Raw genomic sequence first — 22,496 nt, 5'->3', positions numbered from 1 at the left:
TGCCGTGAGCTTTCCGGAGCAGATGTCGCGGAGATGAGATTTACTATCGTAGTTGTATTGCATTGCGTTGCCGGCAGTTGAGCGGGTTGCCTAAGATGGGTGGATTGTTGGCGGGCGTTGTAGTTTTGTCTACATCCTTAGGGCCTTGAGTCGTTGATTGTTTGCTCCTTATGTCGATTAAATGAATGCTGATGGCATCGGTTGAAGAATGACTTCGTATATAGCAATGATCGGCGCCATGTTGGGTGTATTGTTGTCGTGATGTGTATTTCGATTAGTTGACGCTTATAAGATGATGTATTAACCTGTGGGTTGTTTGTCGGAGCTAATCGAGTCAGGCCCCTTTTTTGAAGAGTAATCAGAGAAACATGGATGATGTTCGTGATTTCAATGACGGATGAAGTTGTAGAGTTGATGTTGTGCAAGTCGTTGTTATGATGGATTGTGGGCTGTGGAAGGGTGCATGTGGTTGCATCTTGTGTGAGTGAGGGTCTCGATTCAACAGCTCCTTATTGTATATCCTTAGATGCTGAATAGCGATTATGATTGTTTTCTCTTGTCTAATTCAAGCCCAGTTTCGTATGTTTTCATTGTGAGGAGACACATCTGGGTTCCATGTAATTGGCATATAAAGACAGATCCTGTAGTTACACATCGTTCTTTTCGACTCTTGCTTTCCCTTCAAAGATGAACATCATAGAGCTAGATTTAAGTCATAGAGGAGATGAATCTCTGCGATGTAGGGATATTCCATTTCCCATGATTGACAACGTAGGGGACATTCCATCTTCCCTGACTAGGGAGCTCATGGTGAACTTATAACCACCCCCCTTTTACTCTTGTATAGCTACAATAGAGAGAGACTTTACATCCTCACTTCTGCGTTATGAGAAACCTATATATTCAGATTACTCGTTTATCATCTTCAACGAAACAAAACTACAAAGATATACGTCGACTCTCTTCCCCCTTACACTAGTCATATAACATATCCACACCAATCTCAACCCCCCATCACTCCCACAACATCAAAATACCTTACCTACGCCCATCAAAACACAATCCCCATCCACCTACTTATTCCAATGAATCCCGCCTCTACTTACCCGATTTCCTCCCACAATACACCCCTCATTCATATACTATCCCCTTCCTTAAACGTTTCGTAACCGATTAAAAATGCATCTGGTCCATGGATAGATGAAGCTTCAAATACTAGTTGAAAGAAACATAGCAAATGAAGCCGGTGATGATGCATGAAAACAGCCACAGTAGAAAGAACGCTTGATATAAGCATCCTACAAAATGTATATTGAAACCTGTAACCATCTAGATATAAAAAAACATCGTGTTTGTTTTGATTCTAAACTACTTAATAACTACTATGGAAGCCACCGGCAACGCATACACGGCGTCTCTTCTAGCCACTCTGTAAGTATGCAGACATGGCTGAAAGAGGTTTCAAAAAATAGAGTAGAAAAAAAAAAGAAATATCTATCTATAAAGGTTATGGGTTTTGCAGCCCCCATCCATGGCACCCTCTTCTCCCAAAAAGTAAAATAAAAGTCATGACACCTGTTCCCGTTATTTCCTCCGCCATGCAGATTTTAAAAAGCCTTTTCTCGTCTCTTCTTCTTTTTTCCTCTTGCTTTTTCTTTCCCATCGTCACTTCGTTGTTACTTCGTTCCAAGGTATCTCTCATCTTGCTCTGCGGGAACTTTCTCTCTCCTTTTTTCCTCCCCTGTGAGCGAGTCAAATCCAATCATACCTACCCTTATTTTTCTTCCATGGAATCGACGGGCAGCAAAAGTATCGCTATGTGGGGATTTCTTTTTTTCTTTTTTAAACAGTCCCATTACATTCCTCCCACTAAGCCTCAGGGTTACACATGACCTCTGCATATCAGACTTTGTCAGAGATAACAGCGTCTCAAGGCCGTCCCGACGTTTCCTGCGTCCAGCGCTAACTTTCATTTTTCTTTCCGTCCTCCCTAGCTGCGACTGTGCGCTTTCCCAATGAACTCCGCTTTCTGCTCTCATATCGCGTAGAGGGTCTTCAGGGCTTGCTGATCTTGTGGCTGCAATTGGTTGATGAAATCGTTAAACGTCGGGATGATTTGCTTGTAGACGTTTAGAACCTGCATTATGGTGGTTAGGATCATAGTACTTTCTCGAAAAGACAAAGAAGGGGGTTGGGGAAGAGGATTGTAGGTATCCTTACATTTCGGAACGTTTCATGTAGCTCTTGCTTGATTGGGTTCCTCAAGTTCATGTCTTGATAACGAGCAATGGCGACGAAAAACTCCAGCAAGACCTTCTCCAGAGCCTGCGGGTTCTGCCCAACAATCAAGGTGAACCCCTTAAAGGCAGTAGCTTTTTCTTCGGTAGGATCAACTTCTTGCATGGCAGTCAAGAATTCTTCGGCGAACTTTGGAAGGGCCGGCGCCAACTGCTCTGCATTGCCAAGGCCGAGGCGTCCGAGGGCAATGGCGGCATTCTCAACAAGTCCTTTGGGCACACCGGGGTTGGACATTATCTCAACGAAGCGTTGAAGCAGCTCTGGCAACCAAGGCTGCATACCCTTGAGGTGCTGCATGCTAATCTCGCCAGCCGACCAGCAGGCATTGTTAATGACACCGAATCCGCTCTCAATTTCCTCATCAAGGATGCTGTCCATGTCAAGTTGCTTCAACAAGATGGGTAGAACTGTTGGAATGTACTGCTGAAGTTCTGGGAAGACATACTTGGCGCAGTCGCCGAGCAGTGCGTACGCTGATTGCCGTACTTCATCTGTGGGGTCCTCCATACAGAAACCAAGGAGCTCAAAGAAGGGGTGCGGGGAGCTCTTTACAAGCTCGGCCGACTTGTCGTCCTCAAGGGCTTGAATAATGGCGCTCAAAAGGTCAAGACTGGTGATGAGGAAATCCTTATCGGGCTGGTCGATGGTGTGGTTGGTGGTTGCGTTAATGCCCTGTTCAAGGTTTGTGTGGATGATGTTGATGCAGCGTAAGAAGATCGTGTGCGCATAGGGGGTGAACGATTGACCAAGGGCCAAAGCAACGTAAGACAGACACTCGAGGAGCGGGAATAGCTCGCGAGACTGGTCCGAGACGGCATTGTATCTCGTAATCAGCGCTGGCATCAGCTGGTTGACCAGCTCAGGCCGGGCAATAAAGGGGCCCAGGCGTTCGGCCAGTGTCTGAACACAGTCGTAGAGAATGTACATGTTGCGGTCCTTGTATTTGGCGAAGCACTGGACAAACTGTTGGATGATGGGTCCGCAGTATGGCTCCAATTTCTTTCCAGCCTTCTCCTCCAGGTTCGCAAACGCCGAGGCACCCGCCTCTTGGACCTTCTTGTTCTTGTCCAACATCTTGCGAAGGATACCGTCCATCATGGGAAGGAAAAACTGCTCTCGCTGAGACTGCTCAGCAAGGTTAGCCGCCCAGGAGGAGTATCTTCCCAGGGCCCAGCAAGTGATTTGCCTAACAACCGGCTCCTGATCCTCGAGAAGAGAGATCAAGTATGGCACCAGTTCAGGGAGGTGAGGTGTTACGGTATCCATGCATCCGTCAGCCACCGCGCCGAGAGCCAGGACTGCAGCCTCTCTGTGAGGCCACTCTTCGTGCTTAAGGTTCTGGGAGAGATACGGGAAGATGGCTTCGAAAACAGGTCCGCCAAAGTCGCGGGCGAAAACGTCGAGTGCAGCCGCTGAGCACTTCCTGACAGTCCATCTCTCGTCGGGATTCGCGTCATCACCATCCTCATCGAGATCATCAACCTCGCCTTCCTCCAGCCCTTCATCCATGGCGGCAAGCTTCTCGTAGGCACCGCCGTTCTGGTTGGGATCAGCCGAAAGATTGCCTTCTCCGTTTGCAGTCCTGGCTTGAGACTTCTTGGCAAAGGCTGGTCGGATATCCTCTTCTCGGTCCTCTTCATCCTCGTCATCCGAAAGCCCACCGAGGAGGGCAATGTCCTCTCCGCTGTATACCATGCAGTGCAGCAAAACGGGAATGATTTTGTTGAGGTAAGGCCGCAGACCGGCCCAGAGGTCATCGTGTTCGCCAATGGCCAGCCAGAACTCGGCGGCCTCGCAGGCAAGGTCCTCGTCTTCGTCCTTTTGCTGGGTAATGAGATAGTCTACCAAGCCACCAAGATGCGGCTGTAGCTTGTCCGGTCTTGTCTCGACCAGGTGGACAAAAGCTCTGCACACCTGCCGGCGCACATCGGTGTTTTCGTCTCCTGATAGGACAAAGAGATGCTGCAGCAGGTCATCGATGCTGTTGACCATGGCCTGTGATGCCCTCGGGGTGAAGACGTTGATGGCCGTCAGTGCTCCAACACGTACTTTCGGGAGGGGGCTCTTGGTCGCAGCAATGAGCTGTGGAAGAACAAAGTTGAGTGGTCGTTGGCCATTGACCTCCTTGGTCAGCATCTTGAAGTTGTCCTCGCAGATTTTGGACAGGGCAGACATGGCACCCTCCTGAGCTTCGTTGGAGTATTGGCCGTTCGAGTTGCCAATCATTTCGAGGAGCTGAGGGAGCAGCTCGGGCCATCCCATCAAACCACCCTTCTTGATGACTTCAGTAGCAATGTTTCCGCCGAAATTCCGGATCTGAGAGTTCTTATCTTGCAAGCTCATGGGCACGGCGAGCTTGACGAGCTGCAGGCTCGATTCTGGGATTGATTTCCAGTCGGTCTTGACATTGTTCTTGAGCATGATACCGGCAGCTGATCGAACAAGATGATAGTCTTGGTCGCTGCACTGCAGGCCCTCGGGCGTCTGGGGGCTGGAGAGGATGTAAGCTAGATAATTGTTGATATCAGGCGAGTTTTTAGCTTGCTGAAGCATCTAGTTGCTCAATACTCGGTCAGCGTTCGATCAAGCAAGTCCGTCTCTGGGTTGACACTGACCTGCTCAGCCTGCTTCTGGGCGTTCTTGTCAAAGCCGCTGAGGGAGTCTTTGAGACATGCTGCAAGCTGGCTCAACGACTCTGGGGCTGGTTGCCACGACATGATGGGCGGTAGTGGTGGCAGCAGTTCGCTGCGCGCTAGAGGAGCAATGCGATGCGCTTGGTGGCGGGCTTGCTGATTGGCGATGCTCTAGGACATGAAGCGGCAGCTATAGGCTTTGCAGAGGTAAGGCGAATTAGCATCCTACATGGCTTCCCATGGCGTAGTAGCAGGGCGTACAAGATAAGAGCAAGGAACCGGTATCAAGGACCCCTGATGTTCGAGGAACTTGGTGGCGGTTGGAGGGTTTTTGGAGGCGGGTCCGAGGATTCAAGGCGTTGGCCGAGACGGCACGAGGTGTCGACTCTGATTCTGACTCTGGGGATCGAGAAGCCAGGCGCTCGAGGTCGTTTCGTGAGAGGCGGAGGCTCGAATGTTTGCAGCAAGCAAACTGAGCAGATTCTCCTCGTGGCCGAAAGAGAGACGATGCGCCAAACCTTGTGCGCCCTCGAGCGGTTTGGTTTGATTTGGCGGGGAGCAAACCCACCTCTTTTTTGGCGGCCAAATTTCGTAGCGGGGTGCGATAACGATAACCCGTGGGCAATGGGCGAGGCGAAACGGGAATAGGAGGGACCATGGGCAAAATTTTAGGGGAGAAAAAAATCGTACATATGGAGTCTATGCTAATGCTCTGCTCTGTTAGCGTGCTGCTAAACTACTGGCAGTGCATGAAACCACTGACAGTGTGCATGTGTGCACTGCAAAAGTCAGGTGACTGTGATGAAGAAGAATCGGAGTGGTTCCGGCTTGGTATCAGCAGTGCAGAATGTACCTGTTCGGTGTGGGTTCACGGGTATCTGACAGATAACATGGAAGTGTATCAGTAACAGCAGTATTTCCTGTTATCATCACTGCTACCATCCAGGTATCCAGATTTTCTCTATTATAGTACTATTACCTTCATCTACTCTCTGAAAATGGAGACATCTTGAAGTCATCTTTTCACAAACATGTAGCCAGTGCGTCTCGATACCCCGAGTGCTACTAACCTTATACGCCATCGTATCAAGTACCCGTTACACGAAAAAAAGGTGGCTGGCAGCGCTTATTGCTTTATCCTCTGTGACATACTTCGTACCTTAGTAGCACTCAACAAAAGATTTGATTAAAGCGTGTCCCAGGCAATGTCGGTATTTGTGGCGGCCGTACCGGCATCTCCGTGACAGAGGGGTAGCTCACATGCTAATAATTCGATCAATCAGACGCCGGGCAATTGCAGCATTGCCAAACTCGTGCTGTTTATTAGCGACCTGCCGCTATTGTGATAGCACCCGTACCTTACAGGCTCTCCCCCTCACCACGAGGCCTGATCTCATGGTGCAAGAATAATGTATTTGATGTAACATGGAAAACCCCATCTCATGACTGAAGATTTCTCGGCCCGTTATCTTCCATGTAGGCTATCTACATTTATTCAATGCATTTTTAAACAATAACGCTCAACAAGAACTGGCCGAAAGCAGTGACTCTTGGGTGAAGTGGTATTTCAGATGTGACTTGCCCAACAGACTAGACTGATGCTCTCACGAATATGGCCTAGTTGATATGCTGTTGCAGATCCCTTCGTTCTGGAAGGCTTCTCGAGCCAGTCAGCAAGGGTGCAGCGTGCTGCAAGATTAGCACATGTCCCCTTGATAGGCAGGGCAGATCATGCCTCCCATCAAAGGCATGCAAGCACGTGCGGCCTTGCTCTGTCGCGACCATGAATTGCTTCATAAACTACCTTATCATCTACACACCGGGGCTGCAGCTAGCTTGGGAGCGCTGTCTTGGGGAGGAGGCTCAAGATTGCCTCGGCCACGCTCTTGAAAGCCTCCATTTCCTCCTCGACTGTGCCGCCCATGCCCATGCTCTCTAAGCTGATGGAATTTGTCACGTAGACTGGGAGCTCAGTCTTTCGGGCCACCAGCTTTGCCACTCGTGTTGTAAACTCTAGAGATGACTCTGCGGAGAAGAGTGTAGTGGCGATGGCCTGCTGGTGATTGAATCTCTGGCATTGGTGTCAGTTTATACGCCTCTTAAGCCGTTATATAGGGTATAGATATTCAAGACGTACATCGGGAAGTGCATAGACAAATGAGCCCATCGGCCTAGGGGCAGCAGCATCTTCCTGAGACACCGTTGTTAAGGATAGCAGAATGGCCTTGGCCTGGGTTGTGATGCGGATGAAAATGCGAGTGTCCAAAGACCGCGGCAGCGGAATGGAGGCCTGAGTTACTCTGTTTGAATCGGTGGCCATGATGAGTATTGAGTAAGTTATTGTGCAGATGGAGTGAATATATCTCCGAAACTGAGGAGTGAAGCGTCAATAGCAGCAATGAGAAAGACTCAATGAAATCACATGATTCACGGTTGGTGAGAGTGAACCAAAGCTCACTACCTATTACTAGCGCTGCTAAAAAAAAGATAACACACCACCTAAACCATATTCCCCCACTAAGCAACTCGGTTACAAATTCAAAAGGGCTCCAGAAAAACACCCGATTGCGGCGGCCCGGAAAAAAAGTAAAAGCAAAAATAGAAACCTTGTTTGATAGACCTTAACCTTGTTATTTCCCGGCCTCATCTCATCTCATCTCTCTCACCAACCTTCCTTCTCACCACCATGATCGCAGGACATCGTCGTTGAAGCAGGCTGAAGATGGATCACGACGGCGGGGCTACTTTGGCTGTGGCCGAGGAGAGCGCATGGGCCAGTGTGGATGGCGGCATGGACGACCCTGAAGAGATTCGGGTCATCTTTTGCGCGCTGGATTCTTTTGCGTGAGTACATTGAGCTGCTTGTCTTGTGTTTGTTTCATGCGGGTTGAGATTTCCTGTTTGAATGGCTTCATGACTGTTGGAATGGGCAGAGTATCTATCCGGGGGCCTTGTTGATAAGCTGCATTTCATCTCATACGACACATCTATCTTCATTGCAACATCACATCACATTGCATCACATCAATCATCCTCACATAAGGAATGATGGCCTGACACCTTATCCAGACAATATGCCAAAGTCGCCCACTTCAACGTCACTCATCTTCGCCGCCGGTCCTTCTACGCCCTCCCTCAGGCTCACTGGAAGCTCCTTGCCGCGCCTCCCTTCAACTTCCTTGACACACTGGACAAGGTCGATGAGGCGATTGACACCAACGCCGTCCTGGCTCGGGCCATTCTCAAGTCAGGATTGACTTCGTTCAATGCCCTCCCTCCCAGTGCATCAGAGTCTGACCCGCCGGTCATGCCGCATGAATGGGCTGGAGTAGCCAAGCATGCAGACATAGACAAGGCGAGAAGCACTCTCCGTCAGTTCTACCGCGACTGGACCGAAGCTGGCGCAGAGGAAAGGGCCGCATCGTACGGCCCCGTGATGAAGGCTCTTGAAAAAGAGACCAAGGCGTCAGAGGGCAGGCGTTTGAAAGTCTTGGTTCCAGGCGCGGGTTTAGGACGACTCGTGTTTGAACTGTGCCGGGATGGCTACGAGGCTGAAGGAAATGAAATATCCTACCACCAGCTGTTGGCATCGTCGTACATTCTCAACGAATGTGCAAAAGCTGGAGAGCACACAATCTACCCTTGGATACATACATTCTCCAACCACCAAACTCGAGAGAACCACCTCCGCAGCTACGCCGTGCCAGACATCCATCCCGGCACCACACTTCTCAACGCCCCCAACCTAGGCTCCATGTCCATGTGCGCCGCCGACTTCCTATGTTTATACGGCGACGAAGACCACGAAGCCTCCTACGATGCCGTCGCCAGCGTCTTCTTCCTCGACACGGCGCCCAATCTCATTCGATACCTCGAGGTCATCTACCACTGCCTCCGGCCCGGCGGTGTCCTCATCAACGTCGGCCCTTTGCTGTGGCACTTTGAAAACAACGCGCCGGGCAACCATGGGCACGACGATGACGGCGATGGCGAGCACGACTTTAACAACTCGTCTGGCATTGCCGATCCTGGGAGCTTCGAACTGAGCAACGATGAGGTTATGGCGCTGGTGGAGAAGCTGGGGTTTGTGGTAGAGTCGATGGAGATGGGTCTCAGAGCGCCGTACATTCAGGATTCGGATAGCATGCTGCAGACGGTGTACAATGTGACGACATGGGTGGCTCGCAAGCCGCTGGAGAAGAAGGGAACGAGCGATGTGAAGAAGACAGACGAGACATGACAAATAGAGGAACAAATGAACTGCAAATGCCGTATAAAGTGCGCCACTATCAGCTTTGTATTATACGGGAAAAGAAATGAAAGTGAAAAAAAAAAAGACAAGGAATTTGTGCAGCCGGTCTGATGCGGTATTCATGCGGCACTATGTACAGCCATTATATCATACAAGTCTCTGGATATCCCCCATGCATGCGTGTCCTACTCTTTCTCTTGCCCATCCTCTCAAGCTCCGGCAATTTCAAACGAAAAATCACAAAATTACAGCTTTGACTGTTCTTCAACCAGCAGCTCTCCACGAGACCACAAAGCACCGCCATCAATGGCAATAGCCTCGCCGTTTACGTGCGACCCAGCCCGACTCGTCAAGTACACCACGATGCCCGCGATATCCTCCGGCCGTCCCAACCGGCGCATGGGGTTCGCCTTAGCAATCTTGTCCGCACCGCCCGACAGCTGCAACAGCCCGTTGGCCATCTTGCTGGGGAAGAAGCCCGGGCAGATGGAGTTTACGGTGATGCCGCGCGGGCCCAGCTCGAGCGCCAGGTTGCGGCCCAGGTGCAGCACGGCGGCCTTGCTGGCCGAGTAGCCGTAGGTGCCCTGCTTGCCGAGGGTGCCGACGCCCAGCCCCGCGACGCTGGCGGTGATGAGCACGCGGCTGGGGTCGTCGAGCGAGGCCTGCTTCTGCAGCAGTGGGGTGAAGACGCGGACCGTGTTGAAGACGGCCTTGACGTTGAGGTCCATGACTTTTGCGAATGCCTGGTCCGGGTGCGTGTCAAAGGCCTCGCCCCAGGTCGCGCCGGCGTTGGCAAACAGGATGTCGACGTGGTCGGTGTGCTTGCTCACTGCGGCTAGAAGGCTGTTGACACCATCCATGGTGGCCGAGTCGGCGGGCACGGAGATTGCCGTGGCGTCGGCGGCGCGGCCGGGCAGTGCGTTGAGGACTTTACATGCCTCCTCGCAGGCGGCGGCCTTGCGGGAGGAGATGAAGACCTTGGAGCAGCCGGCCTGCATGAAGCTGTTTTTTTGGGGGGAGCGGGTTAGCTGGGGGTGTTTGCGATTTTGCTATATAGGAGACATAGAGCTTCTTCTTACGCTGATGCTGCGTGCAGGCCGAGGCCGCGAGAGCCGCCAGTTACGACGGCGACCTTGCCCTTGAGGGAGAAGAGCGAAGGGAAGTCCTCCAGAGTGGCCTCGACGGCGGCAGACATTGTGGTGGATGGATGGTTAGGAAGTGATGTGGTTCTTTAAGTTGGACGCGTATTTGAAAAAAAAATATAAAGGGATGCAATTGATCAACGAAAAAGCGTATATCCACCAAGGAAGAAAAAAGAGGCAAACAGGGTATATAATTCAAAACGAAGAATTCAAAGAAGAAGAGCGGAGGATTTTATCTTTCCTCTAACATGGCCACTGCAAGACGGTTTTAAACGTCAAAAGGTGTTGCCCCCCCTTGTCCCTAGATCCTCGGTGTAGATGGAAGTGGACCGACGCCGAAAACTAGAAAAGAAAGATAGGGTATCAGGTACCCCCGCCGCAAATTTTCGCAGAAGAGGTACCTACAAGCCCAGTAATTGCGGGGGAAGATGCCGAGGCACAGGAAGAGACGGCCCGGGGAGAGGCTTACATATCAAGATCTGCTTGGGGTTTTTTTTTTCCCCTTCTTTTTTTTTTCTGGGGTATTTAGATCTGGCACTACCGAACGACTAATCTTCGATGGCGGTATGCTTTTTTTGGGTGAGAGTGGTATGGTGATAACATGTGCGGGGATGCTTATGAGGGATTGATTTAAGGCTTGGAGTTGTTTTGGTGAGAGATTGTTCGGCTGGGAAGAAGTGAGAAGAGCTGGATGTCTTGGAAATTGAGACTGGATTGCGCGCGAGGGCTCAGCTGATGAGGGAGGTGGTGTATAGGGCTATTAACAGAGATATCTGGATTGGCTCAGAATACTCCGTGTTACATCTACAAATGGTCGCGATAAGCTGTCAATAATACACATGCAATCTTTAAAAGCAACCCTTGGATTGTTAGCATGCAATGACTTACATGTGTAGTGATGATCAGCTCCAGTGAGATAAATCCGACGCAGCCGAAAATGCAAGCCAAAAAGCTATACTAACACTATTAATTCCAGTATATAAGAGGCAGCTTTCTAGAAGGAATATTGCTACCCTCTTCTTCTCCATGGTGCCTGAGCTGACACGCCGATCCTCCTTCACTCTGGTCTAGCTCACCAAGTTGGTTGCCAACCTTCAATGGCAGCTCCTCTTCAGCTGTGTCACAGCATACCACATGTAATCTTGTTGTTTCAACACTTACAACTGGAAAAGTCATGCTATAGCAACGATTTGGTATCTCATATTCTGACTCATGTCAAGCGGCAGTTAAATACATCATCCCCTCCAAAGCATCAGCAGCAACATCAAGCTTTCGACAATATGCAATGAGACCGTACATCAAAATATATGCCGTGAAGAAAAAAAAAGGGACACATAAAAACATGTCAATATACCCAATGTATAGAATAATAAGGAGAAATCATGCATCCTGATGATATCCAGCCGGCCCGGCTAGCCGAGCAATAAATGTGTGTGTCCTGTTTCCACCACATGGGCCAAAGCAAGCGAATGCAATCTACCCCCCGTAAGCGCGGCTGAAACTCTACGCTTCCAGTCAAGCCTTCACGGCTTTAAACGGAAAACTGATTAGGCACTGCAAAGCAACGAGACGCCGAAGAAGAAAAATAATGCTTGCCGGTTGTGGCCGTAATGCTGTGCGTAAAAAAAGGGCATCTCGAAGATGCCAGGGGGGATACCCATGCTGTATTTCCAGCTCAAGATTGCCAGGCACAGGGTCCGCAGGAATCTTGTGACATCGTGGGATATCTATTTCCGAGGAACGTATTTTGTGGATGGGTGCACTGCCATTGGCAAGGCGGCTCCATCGAATGCGATGCGCTCGAGGTGTGCGCAACCGCTTGAGATGATAAAAACGTGTCTGTGCCAGCCATCAGCTTTCCCCCAGGGTCTTATCGATGCCTCTGCTTCTGGTGGTTCTTTTTGTTCCAGCAGTGGTTTACGGCATCGCTAACAAGTTCCCAGTCATTGTACACAATTGATCCGATGAAAAACACCTTGACGTTGTGTTCTACCGTAACCAGCTTTGAATAGTTGACGCGGGACTCCTTTGAGAGCTTCTCGCCCTCTTCTTTCATCTCGACCCGAACGGGAGGGAAGCCTAGCTTTGGCTCTTTATCCAGTAGTCGTGGCTTGCTGCCGCGCTCATGAATGATGCCGTGTTTGTCAGCCTTGACACCTTTCTTTTTGCAGGCTTTGCCACCGTACGTCAGAATAGGGCTGTTAACAGTTAGAATGACCACTCGAGAAGGGAGGGGACTTGATATGAACATACACGCAGGTGCAGTGGCCCTGATCGTTTGCTATCACGATAAAGCGCCGGAACCCGACAAAAAACTTTGTTCCAAACCGGTTCTGGATTTCATGTTTACCGGACACGCTTGGAGCGCCTTCGGAGCTGGCGCCTTGCGGCTCTGACCAATGGACTTTAAATATCTTTTCAGCATTGCTGTTAGCCGACTCATTCTATCCCCAGGCGTCAGGGAAGGGCCTTGGTTGTAGTACACACCTCGCCTGGTTGAAACTTGCTGGACGGCTCAACTCGATAACCTAGTCTTAAGCATCAGCTCTACTGGTGCGGCCCATGCAGGAATGGTTGCAAGAACCTACGTGGATCTAGCTCTTCTAATGGCTCCTCGAGTGCCGCAATGTGATAGCTGCCTGCTCCTGATTGAGCCTTTGGCGTAGGCGGGCCCTCGTCTTCGTCGTCATCAAACTGAGCTACATATCCTGTTAGCTTCAGCGTGGTATAAAAATGGCGGAAGAGTATCATACCATAAGCCGATGCTGATGACTCTCCAGCATTCGCATATGCGTATGCATTGTAGTCCTGGCTCTCCGCTATAGTGTTTGCCAGCTCGTCGTCTTCGTGATCTTGGTCAGGGCTGTGCTTTCGCTCGTCGTAATGATTCCGCTCGTCGTACCCACGTAGTGGTCGGTCTGGCTACAGGTTTCAGCATTGAACCAAGGAAATAAATGACCGGAAAAAAATTGAAATAAATCGACGGAAAAAATAGAACAATGAAAAATAAAGGAACCCAGGGCGATGGGGTCGAGATAGAGCATTTGTGGGTGCACTCACCAGCTGCGTGATTCTCAGCTGATCGGTCTTCTCTTGCGCCGTACACGGGAGCCGATTGAGAGTCTACCCCGCCAACAAAATCTTGTCAGTCAGTCAATCGCCGACAGCGGTGGGATATTGGCCATTGGCTATATACCTGATGTCGACGGCTGGTAGTACTGTGCTTCGGATGATCCGTGGACGTCTAGTTATGAGATATACTGTGAATGACTGGGACATGATTCCGCTGCAGCTGCGACAACTTACATTGGTTTCCCATGTAATCATACTGCCCCGCCTGGGACACATGTAACGATTCCGCCGTCGAGGTTCTGTAGGCGCCTTGTGCCGAGTCCTCGTCGTGGGAGCCTGTGCGGTGCCTGTGCTTGCTCTTGGGCCTGCCGGATTTCGAGTTTGACAAATGATCTTCGGACACTGCAAAGGCACTCTCCAACGTCAGTCACCCAATTATCACGTATACGCATGCCGATCGTGGCCCGCCACACAAGCTCTCTTGAGCTTGTCACGGCGCAACCAGTGCGACTTGGTAGGTAAGTGGGTAAAACGCACTTGAGCCATCGTAGTCGGTGGTGAGGCCTTTGAGGCCCTCGGTTATGTCGTTGATCGTTGTGTCTCGCGGAGTTTGCGCATGAGCGGCGGCGGCCGAGTCGTGCTGGTCCCAGTCATAGTCGTAATTCCCTAGCAAGTATCACACAGGTGTTGGCGGTGATGAGAAATGTCAAGCGCGGGGAGGGTCTTTCGCACCTTCAGAATCCTGGCGAAAACGATAGTAGCGGTGGTGGTTCTCATCCAAAACCCAGTCGGACCAGCTGCCCCATTGATGGGATTTTGACTTGGACCCGTGGTACATTGTGGCATTTTGCGCCCAGAGCAGCGCGGGAAAGCTACAAGATCATCCGGCGCTTTGTGCTGGACGGCGCAAAGGACCGGGTGAAGCCCGAATGGTCTGAGCACAGGCACAGGCGCAAAGCACCTCTAGTCGAGGCAGGCGGACGGAGGGGACGGGTTGCAAGGCCGGACGCAATGCGGATTCCAAGGCCTTTTAAGGATGATTGCAAGCGGCAGCAAGACGTAGCAAGACGCAGAAGAAGCAAAAAAGCAACCAGCTCCAGCTCCGGCACCAGCACCAGCGCGAGATGATAAACAGCGACGGGCGGGAGGGGAACGTTTGGGCCTGTTCCTATGGCCCAGATTGGCGCGAGCCTCCGTGGGTCGTCCACTTGCTTCCTGGCCCGAGTGCTCCCCGGGCCTGTTGGTATGCTTGTATTGGGTGGTGCCGCAAGGTTGAGTGAGTGGATTGCTGCGAGCTGCTGCTAGCAAAGCAAGCTGCGGCGCTGGCGGATAGGATTATGGAGACATCTGGCATGCATCGCTGGGCGCTTGTTTAGCTACATGCAATTACCTCGAGCTGCCGCCGCCGCTGCTGGGCAGATCAAGTCAATGGCCATGGCGTGGCGTCCCTGTATAAGAGAGCACATCACACAAGGTCGACGGCGCAGACAAGGGTCGCTCCGGCTAATGGGCAGCTTTTCTGCGCGCAAAATGCATCCTGACGTTGGCCAGCAGTCGCATTGCGCTATGGGACGATCTCTGAGGCCCGTGGAGGCGGCCCCGATTCGGAGGTGGTGTGCGGCTTTGTGCGGTTTTCGCTGAGCTGGGTTTTGTTTCTGGTCTTCAATGTTGCCTGCATTGCCAGCTGGATTTCGCCCCAGCCAGCTACTGTAAGCCAAGCCAACATCGGGTGTCAGCGAGTTACCTTGGCTGCTCGTACATCAATACTGAGACATGATGAGACAGTGTCCAGTCAAGTCTGTCCGTCACAAAACCAGCAGACAATGACGACGGGACTCCATTCCCACCATGCAGCACTCACTCAATAGACGCAAAGCACCTGCTAGGGATCGCCCATCTCCGCCATGCACCTTGGCCTGCAGCCCTTCGGTCCAAGGCCCTGTCAGGTGGCTCGGCCGCAGGAGCCCCAGCGCTGAGCGACGGCCAGGTGTTTTGCTCTCGTATCCTCGCAGATGCAGGCCGTATGGTGGAAAAGACTAGTCGATTTTGCCATGCGGGTCGAAGGTCGATGGTGATGATGTCGAGGTAGAGTGACATGCCCGGTTGGGGCTGGCACAGACCGTGGGCGCCGCTAGGGACGGAAAGCCCCGCGCGTGGTGGAGCTTCAGTGCTGCTAACCCACTGTCTAGTGGCCGGACTGTGCTCGCCGACGCTCTGTAGGGCTAGCGGGTTAGCGGGCTGGTGCTACGCTGTGGGTGACGCTTGATACGCTGCAGAACCGCTAGCGCGCCGGGGAGGCGTCGACGACAGTGGTAGCACCTGCTGCCACGGGGGAGCCACAGGGGATTCAGCCAACCGCTGGCGCGCTGGGCCATGCTCTGGCTGGCGCTATTCGCTGCCAGTCAGATGGATGCTGAGCCGGGCAGCTTGAGCTCTCCACGCAAGCAAACATACGGCCCACGTTTACTCTCGCAGTTTCACGAACAAGACACACTTGCCTGCTCACTCATATGTGGCCGCAAACCAGAGAGCTGTCCTGGCTCATCCTTTTCGTCTGAAGCGACGTGTGTTTTGCCACTGTGGACGCCCGATTTTCATTTGCTCGCAGATACACATTGGATGCAGCTAGATGAGCCGCGTCGGTCCCGCTGCTCGTCATCTCTAGGTCTAGCCCACAGAGCCTCGTCTGGCCGCGATCCGACACCTCTCGCATCCTGTCACGCCTCACCGACGTTGGATGTCATCGAGACGGAAAGATGATCAGCGATGGGCAATGCTGAGCGTTGAGCCACAGCCAGCATACTCGAGCCGCCTCGATGGACGCCGCCGTACAGGGACCGGCCAGCCCAGGCAATACGTCTCTGGGCGATCCCATCAGCACCGGCAGCATGGACGGCTCTGCGGACGTGTCACTCGTCACGTTTGCTGCCGCCGCATCATCCCACGAGGACGAGGACTTTAAAGAGAGCGACCGCTGGAGGCTCCATAGCGACACGTCGACAATATCCAGCAGGGTCACCACGCCCGATCCCGTCGTGTCGAGCCCGCCGCTGACTCCCTTCGCCTCGGCTGGCAGTCGGACGCCTCTTCCCGGCAGGATTTCCAATGTCTTCTCTCCTCTTCCTCTTCTACCCCCCGCGTTTCCTCCTCGGCGAGGGACGGAACGGGGTCGCGGGAGAGGACGTGGCGGAGCAAGGGGAGCCAGTCGACTTCTGCCGAGGAGCCCGAACGAGGCTGCCCAATCCCATCAACCAAACCCGGCAGAATCATATCGATACGGACCTATTCGACCTCCGTTGCCTACCAGCAGTGCTGGCATGGCCCAGCCATCGTCACCGTTTCCATTGCTTGTCGAGCAGGACAGAGGCGATGATAGTCACAGATCTCGCCGCCTCGGCGTCCCTCCTCACCCGCCACCACCACCTCCGCCGCCGTTCAACTCTCCTCCACTTACTTCCTCCTCTTACTTTTCTAACCTTCCAACGATGAGCAGGCCAGACCTTAGCCTGGCCGACAACAATTACGCACCACCACCTTCATCTCAGGCATCCGTCAGCACGCAGCAGTTGATCCAGTCTGCTCCTGGTTTTTCAATCAATAATTATGTGCGGCCACGACCATCCCGAGGTAAACGGAACTCGGGACGGTCCTATCGTCGACGGAGTAATGGTCCTGAAGATGAAGCACTAACTTTCTCACTGACTAGACTTGATGATGATGAGACTTGGAGCTCTTCATCTTCATCTAATGAAGACCCAATCGCCTATCGTAATGCTAGGCAGTTTCCTCCCCAGTTGCCCGCTGGCCCGTCTTATGGACCATCTGCCCCACGGAGCAGATCCTCTGCGGCAAACCAAATTACGGCATGGGTATCACAATACGAAAAATCGAGGAGCCCAACGAGATCTCGGTCGAGATTGGGTGACATTTCTGCAGTTCTACAACCCACTGACACCGAGTCACACCTGGATGGCTCTTTGCATTCCAATGATTCATCCCATGGTGAAATAGAAATGCTGTGGCAGCAATTGAAAGAGAAGAGAGCTAAACTAAGTGGCACAAGGGCAGAGATGCGGTCCAGGAGAAAGGCGCTGCGGCAAAAGAGGCGTGAGAAGGATGCAGCCGACAATGCGTTTATGAGCGTCGTGCGGCCTGTGTTGATCAGCCGAGGAGAGCTGTTTCAGGCCCCATCTAGCCTTTTTGAATCGCGGCTGGAGAAGATGCAGCAGTTGAGAGATGACTACCAAGTTCTGGAATCCAGCTATGAGACTCTCGAGGCCATGTTGGACGAGGAAGAGCGTGATCTCAGCATCCTTGAAACACGCTTCTTTAGCATCTTGGCGGCTGGCCAAACCAAAGAAGAGCGTCAGCTCGACATCTCCAGCGATTCTGGTGCTGCCAACTTCAACATTGATCAGGTGGAAATACCATATGAGCTCAGAGGCATATCTCCGTTCGGCCCCGTCGAAGACCCACATCCCTTGTATGTCGATTTAACATCAACGGTGGGATATCTGGGGAATGCTCGGGATGAATATGCAGACCTCCTCTCCACCAAAGAGCAATACGAGGAAGAGCAGCTGCTGAAAAAGACGACCAATCAGAAGACCCCGGATGAGCTAGACATGAAGGAATTCTTTGACGAGTTCCCATCCGAAGAGGAGCGGATGGTTGGCGTAATAACCAACCTCGAATCCCAAGTGAGAAGCCTCAGGAAGATCTGCGAAGACAGGGGAATCATGAAGAAGCACATGTCGGTCAAGATGGAGTACGCACTGGATCCACAGATCAAGTATGAAGACCTGGATCTGGACGACGAGCAGGCAATTCTGAGCAGTCGCAAGACATTGGGTCATACCGAGTTCAACGAACTACTGTCTCAGCCAGACCATGTGCTGGCTGATGAGCCACTCACCCCACTGGGAGCTCTCAAAGCAGCCATTCGCCTCCCGAACCACCATCCCGAGAAGGGTGTGAAGAAGAGGTTGGCGTCCAAGGAGTATGCCATTGACAATCTCATGCGAGAATGCGACGGCGGGAAGAAAGCTGACTATGTGAACCGGTGGCTGCTTCACCAGCTGCGACTGTCCCCGCTCAATGCCGTGCTTCTGCGGTCCACTTTCCAAGCAAGCCGCTCTCTCAAAATTCGAGACATGTGGCGCTGGCAGTGCGACGTAATGCATTATTGGTGGCGTGATAACACCATGTCTCTAACGGATGGCTTCTTCAAGCCCATAACCAGCGACAATTCGGAATATTCAACTCGCCAAGGATCGCCTCAGCTGTCGCGGGCCGCATCTGACGGTGGTCCTAGGCATGTCTATCAGCAACATGAGCCAATTGATAACAGCGATGCCATGACTGAGTATGGCGAAAGCTTCCAAATGAGCTCATTGTTATAATTTTCTTTCGTTTCGCCCTTTTTTTTTCTGTTCTTTTTATATCTGTCTAGCTCGTGCTTACGGGAGGCCTTGTTCTTTCTTCTTCCTTTGTTTTATCAACAGCGATTTTTGAAGCTGATTTACCAGATAGGTCCAGTTTTTGTTTTTGCTTTTTGCCTTTTTGCTTTTTGGAATGCTGGTGTTTAGGCATGATGTTTGTTCAAGACATGGTGAAGCAATTTTTTCGATTGGATAGATGGAAAACGTACCCTAGGTTGGCCTTTTGCACACTCAGGCACATTTAGCTTGAGCTCTAGACGGAGGCAGAAAAAAAGTGATACCCCTTCCCCCTTTACCCCTTTTCTCTCTCTTTCGAAAATATTCTCCTTCCTCTTCTCTCCGTCTTCCCCTCCGTCGTCCATCTGTTCCGATATCTTCCGTTTTCTTGTCTGTCTCTACTTGAGCTCAGCGATTTATGAGCGTATTGCATTTCACTCTGTGGTGTTTGTCCCGCTGAGCGCAAAGTATGATCTTTTCTTTTCCTTGTGTGTTCTGGCAAGCCCAGCTGTTGAAATAAACTCTCTGTCCCTTTCTTCATTCTCCAACCTCTCAGCCTATTCCAATCTCATCAGGTCAACAATTTTTCTTGTTTTTTCTTTCATCTCTCTTTTCTTTGGGGGGGGGCTCAAATAAAACCGGCCCACCGGATGGTGATGTGTGCTTTCACAGGATGATGAACCTGATGGTGTTTTTCTTCGATTCCGCCTACCTACCTTTTCTCTATCCTCCATACATAACCTTCGTCGCCCTTGAACAAATGACTAGCTCCCGTGAAGCCAAACCGGACCGATCCTCGTCTACTCAAGAATATGGAGCCCTGTCTCTCTGTCTCCACCTCGCGAAGCCGTGGTGAGACAAGCTTCTCTTTTTGTCGAGCGGCAGTGTGGAGCAGAAGCTGGCGCAAAGTACCAGTACACCACGGCCAACATGGTGGTTTGACTAGTTCCGAGTGGCCGCAGAAGGTCGCATCACGTTTATTCACGGGATATGCAGATGCTCGGCTTCGGGCTGTTGGTGCTAACGATTCAATTCGCATGCAGCTTAGGCCTTCTGCATTCATGTCCGCAAGTCGCATAGTGACAATGCATGTGATGCCTTTTTGCGACCCTACGTGGTGCCATTTGAGCCATGCATGAGCGCTGCAGCATGCGAGAGTGCTTTAGACGGCATGTTTGTCTTGTTTTTCCGCTGCTACTCGTACAGCGATGACAGGTAATAATAAGAATAATGATAGCGCGAGAGGGGCTCGCGAGGATTTCATGCTTGTTTCTCAGCTGCCAATACCGCCATGTGCCTGGTCCCGGTAAGATTTGTTCAGCTCAAAGTACCAAGACGCCGCCTCGAATTCATGCATTTCTGCTTCATGTCACGCCGAGGCCAGCTCCGTGCAATCCCGCATAACGGCTGGTACAAGCGTTTTGCTTGATGCGGCTTATCAAAGGCCAGATGAGAGGTTTTATAACCGAGATGCGATCTGTCACATTGATGCCACAATGGAGCCCATTTTGCCCGTGAAAACAGAAGGACCTGTCACAAAAAGCAAGTAAGCACTCACCATTTTTCGCATTCCGCCCAGAATGAAACCTCAGCCAAAAGTTCGAACCGTAAAAGACGACGGAACTTTTCTCCACGGCTCACGGTGTTAGCGCTGTCGGTACGGTAGCTCTCGCCTTACGCTGCAGATTGCGCGCAACACGCACACGTATATAACTTGCAGTAGAGATGGTGCGGATTACCTGGCTGACGTACATGAGAGCGGCTTATTGCTCGTATATGTTAGCCAGTAGCTTCAAAGGCGCTTATTGCTCGTATGGTGAGCCAGTAGCCTTCGAAGGTGGTCAGAATTTGGTCCGGCGTTTTGCATGAGTGAATTAACACGTGTTGTTTGGCCACATAGCCAGCGCAGTCGTAGAGTATCTTTGCTTTTGCCAGCTGTTCGAAGATGATGGGTGAAGTGAGGTGTCGTAGGATCGGTGTACGTTGCCGTGCTTATTTTGTGGATGAGGAGGATTTGATGACATGACGAGGTGGTTTAGTGGAAGATGTGACTATGAACACATACGCTAATGAACACTTTTGCAATTTGGTGATGGGGGAGAGTGATGCCGTGATGCTGAGGATGTGATGGGGTTAGGTAAGAGTTATCTGGTTTATTCAAGTGAGGAGATGTCTGATGGTGAATAGGAATGGTTTGGTAGTTTACATATAACGAATTCGATATGAAAAGGTGAATTGGAATGGTCTGGTCGTTAAACATATAACGAGTTCGATATGAAAATTACCTATATCAAGGTGAATTTTCTGTATCGCACAATCGGAGCCATCTTGAGATTAATGTTATTGCCTATGATACGCTTGATGAGTGGAAGATGGTCCGGCCTCCCAATGTCGCTCTCTATCCAAAGTAATATCAGGAGACATGATCACAACTATATCTATTTTATATCACGATTTATTAGAAAGAAAACATATTCTGTGAGTACGCATCAGATATAGGACTCATTGATCTACCTACCTATCTGCCTACCTATATACGAGTACGGGTAGCAAAGAGGAGTAAGTGAGAGGTTGACATATATAATGTCACTTAGAACTCAATTCCAGAAAATTATACGTTAGTGCTATATCTTTGAACGAAAATATAAGGATGAATCGCCAAAAAAAAAAAACACCGATCTTCCCATGCCCACAGACTTCAACCCCGAAATAACTATGCCGCAAGAACCGAGATTAAAGACTGTTTGACGTGATTTCTCGCTTGCAGATAGACATTGCTTTTATGCGAATATGTCGTATCGAGCATGTCTTGGAGACATGTTTCCCCTGAATTTTGCTGTAAACGAGAAGCAGGGGTTGGCATGACCCGTTTGGCGGAGCAGGATGAGGTCTGGGGTAAGGACATGCAGCTCGCACCTGAATTGATGAACTGCCGGAGATGCCGTTGTGCTTTGCCTTATACTTATTAAATCTGAATATGAGATATTACAACTGTGCCAAGCATGGATATTACTGCAACTGATATTCGCTAGAGCTACGTTACGTGCAATGTATACAGCATTGACATCGACGGCGCAATGATACGCGGCTCATTATGTGATGAGTATTTACGATATTCAGCCTAATTGGGAGGAACTACGAATGAAATGTAAATATAAGTTATGGAAAACTTTGATACAGCACTGCTTTGCTGTTTAGTAACGACGGGTGACTGCTTTTAGTGATCTGACATATCAAGGTCGGGAGTCATGTAACTCTGTAGGACAAAGATACACTCGAATAAGACATAACTTTCTTTTGGCGGTTATTTTGATTAGTTGTTACAAAAAGTAAAATATGTCCAAACTCATCCCGAAGACATCGTGCGCAGTAAGTTTCTGATATTTGGATTGAGGGTTACTCGTGAATAGAGTAATACACCGCCAGATCCCTCGGGGGAATGACATATTTAAATAACCATCGTATAAAGATACACTATTTTGGAGACTATGATTTAAGGTTACCTGGTAGGTCATTTTCTATTGTCTGTTTAAAAAATAGTCAAGTTTAGTGTTGATATAGCTATATCTTTACGTGCCAACAAGGAGGCAGCTGCAAAAAGGACACTTAATGAACGAAGCAAATCAAGAAATTGCAACCAGTCGGCCCAGGCAAATCAGTT

The 22,496-nt window shown here is 50.8% G+C and overlaps 7 protein-coding genes across 7 annotated transcripts; 2 read left to right on the top strand and 5 right to left on the bottom strand.

The window, feature by feature from the left end:
• Window positions 1-1,318: 1,318 nt before the first annotated feature.
• V8C40DRAFT_249750 (armadillo-type protein) lies at window positions 1,319-5,629 on the bottom strand. The gene is made up of 4 exons (XM_083216824.1): window positions 5,193-5,629; window positions 4,914-5,128; window positions 2,221-4,851; window positions 1,319-2,137 (listed from the first exon to the last, which is right to left on the bottom strand). The coding sequence occupies exons 2-4, from the start codon at window positions 5,013-5,015 to the stop codon at window positions 2,036-2,038; spliced, it is 2,835 nt and encodes a 944-aa protein (XP_083071814.1). The 5' UTR covers window positions 5,016-5,128; window positions 5,193-5,629; the 3' UTR covers window positions 1,319-2,035.
• V8C40DRAFT_49676 (uncharacterized protein) lies at window positions 4,858-5,629 on the bottom strand. The gene is made up of 2 exons (XM_083223036.1): window positions 5,193-5,629; window positions 4,858-5,128 (listed from the first exon to the last, which is right to left on the bottom strand). The coding sequence occupies exons 1-2, from the start codon at window positions 5,587-5,589 to the stop codon at window positions 5,103-5,105; spliced, it is 423 nt and encodes a 140-aa protein (XP_083071815.1). The 5' UTR covers window positions 5,590-5,629; the 3' UTR covers window positions 4,858-5,102.
• A 1,133-nt stretch (window positions 5,630-6,762) lies between these two features.
• On the bottom strand, window positions 6,763-7,251 carry V8C40DRAFT_267549 (proteasome assembly chaperone 4 family protein; the record flags this gene model as incomplete). Its single annotated transcript, XM_083219860.1, has 2 exons — window positions 6,763-7,002; window positions 7,069-7,251. The coding sequence occupies 2 exons, from the start codon at window positions 7,249-7,251 to the stop codon at window positions 6,763-6,765; spliced, it is 423 nt and encodes a 140-aa protein (XP_083071813.1).
• A 185-nt stretch (window positions 7,252-7,436) lies between these two features.
• On the top strand, window positions 7,437-9,414 carry V8C40DRAFT_249745 (N2227-like protein-domain-containing protein). The gene is made up of 2 exons (XM_083216823.1): window positions 7,437-7,775; window positions 8,001-9,414. The coding sequence occupies exons 1-2, from the start codon at window positions 7,654-7,656 to the stop codon at window positions 9,169-9,171; spliced, it is 1,293 nt and encodes a 430-aa protein (XP_083071812.1). The 5' UTR covers window positions 7,437-7,653; the 3' UTR covers window positions 9,172-9,414.
• Window positions 9,300-10,510, bottom strand: V8C40DRAFT_49629 (uncharacterized protein). Its single transcript, XM_083223035.1, has 2 exons — window positions 10,263-10,510; window positions 9,300-10,185 (listed from the first exon to the last, which is right to left on the bottom strand). The coding sequence occupies exons 1-2, from the start codon at window positions 10,376-10,378 to the stop codon at window positions 9,429-9,431; spliced, it is 873 nt and encodes a 290-aa protein (XP_083071811.1). The 5' UTR covers window positions 10,379-10,510; the 3' UTR covers window positions 9,300-9,428.
• A 1,223-nt stretch (window positions 10,511-11,733) lies between these two features.
• Window positions 11,734-14,510, bottom strand: V8C40DRAFT_280545 (uncharacterized protein). Its single transcript, XM_083221406.1, has 10 exons — window positions 14,130-14,510; window positions 13,935-14,063; window positions 13,632-13,799; window positions 13,522-13,569; window positions 13,386-13,466; window positions 13,079-13,243; window positions 12,914-13,024; window positions 12,813-12,853; window positions 12,579-12,739; window positions 11,734-12,523 (listed from the first exon to the last, which is right to left on the bottom strand). Exons 1-10 carry the CDS (start codon window positions 14,233-14,235, stop codon window positions 12,196-12,198), a joined length of 1,338 nt encoding a protein of 445 aa, XP_083071810.1. The 5' UTR covers window positions 14,236-14,510; the 3' UTR covers window positions 11,734-12,195.
• A 1,312-nt stretch (window positions 14,511-15,822) lies between these two features.
• Window positions 15,823-18,965, top strand: V8C40DRAFT_49421 (uncharacterized protein). The gene has a single exon (XM_083223033.1). The coding sequence runs from the start codon at window positions 16,214-16,216 to the stop codon at window positions 18,797-18,799; it is 2,586 nt and encodes an 861-aa protein (XP_083071809.1). The 5' UTR covers window positions 15,823-16,213; the 3' UTR covers window positions 18,800-18,965.
• Window positions 18,966-22,496: the final 3,531 nt, after the last annotated feature.

Source organism: Trichoderma camerunense (genome assembly GCF_050948025.1).
Source record: "Trichoderma camerunense strain CBS 138272 chromosome Unknown V8C40scaffold_12, whole genome shotgun sequence".
In the NCBI taxonomy this organism is placed as follows: Eukaryota; Fungi; Ascomycota; class Sordariomycetes; order Hypocreales; family Hypocreaceae; genus Trichoderma; species Trichoderma camerunense.
This window is presented reverse-complemented; position numbering and strand designations above follow the sequence as displayed.

What these genes read in the sequence shown, in the direction of transcription:
- V8C40DRAFT_249745 (XM_083216823.1), top strand. Translation starts at nt 7,654, where the DNA reads ATGGATCACGACGGCGGGGCTACTTTGGCTGTGGCCGAGGAGAGCGCA. An exon ending in TGCGCGCTGGATTCTTTTGC is followed by an intron (nt 7,776 to 8,000) that starts GTGAGTACATTG and finishes CACCTTATCCAG; the next exon opens with ACAATATGCCAAAGTCGCCC.
- V8C40DRAFT_49421 (XM_083223033.1), top strand. Translation starts at nt 16,214, where the DNA reads ATGGACGCCGCCGTACAGGGACCGGCCAGCCCAGGCAATACGTCTCTG.
- V8C40DRAFT_49629 (XM_083223035.1), bottom strand. Translation starts at nt 10,378, where the DNA reads ATGTCTGCCGCCGTCGAGGCCACTCTGGAGGACTTCCCTTCGCTCTTC. An exon ending in GGCCTGCACGCAGCATCAGC is followed by an intron (nt 10,186 to 10,262) that starts GTAAGAAGAAGC and finishes CCAAAAAAACAG; the next exon opens with CTTCATGCAGGCCGGCTGCT.
- V8C40DRAFT_249750 (XM_083216824.1), bottom strand. Translation starts at nt 5,015, where the DNA reads ATGTCGTGGCAACCAGCCCCAGAGTCGTTGAGCCAGCTTGCAGCATGT. An exon ending in CCCAGAAGCAGGCTGAGCAG is followed by an intron (nt 4,852 to 4,913) that starts GTCAGTGTCAAC and finishes TTGAGCAACTAG; the next exon opens with ATGCTTCAGCAAGCTAAAAA. An exon ending in TACATGAAACGTTCCGAAAT is followed by an intron (nt 2,138 to 2,220) that starts GTAAGGATACCT and finishes ACCATAATGCAG; the next exon opens with GTTCTAAACGTCTACAAGCA.
- V8C40DRAFT_280545 (XM_083221406.1), bottom strand. Translation starts at nt 14,235, where the DNA reads ATGTACCACGGGTCCAAGTCAAAATCCCATCAATGGGGCAGCTGGTCC. An exon ending in TTTTCGCCAGGATTCTGAAG is followed by an intron (nt 14,064 to 14,129) that starts GTGCGAAAGACC and finishes GATACTTGCTAG; the next exon opens with GGAATTACGACTATGACTGG. An exon ending in CAGGGCCACTGCACCTGCGT is followed by an intron (nt 12,524 to 12,578) that starts GTATGTTCATAT and finishes AACTGTTAACAG; the next exon opens with CCCTATTCTGACGTACGGTG.
- V8C40DRAFT_49676 (XM_083223036.1), bottom strand. Translation starts at nt 5,589, where the DNA reads ATGGTCCCTCCTATTCCCGTTTCGCCTCGCCCATTGCCCACGGGTTAT. An exon ending in CGGTTCCTTGCTCTTATCTT is followed by an intron (nt 5,129 to 5,192) that starts GTACGCCCTGCT and finishes ACCTCTGCAAAG; the next exon opens with CCTATAGCTGCCGCTTCATG.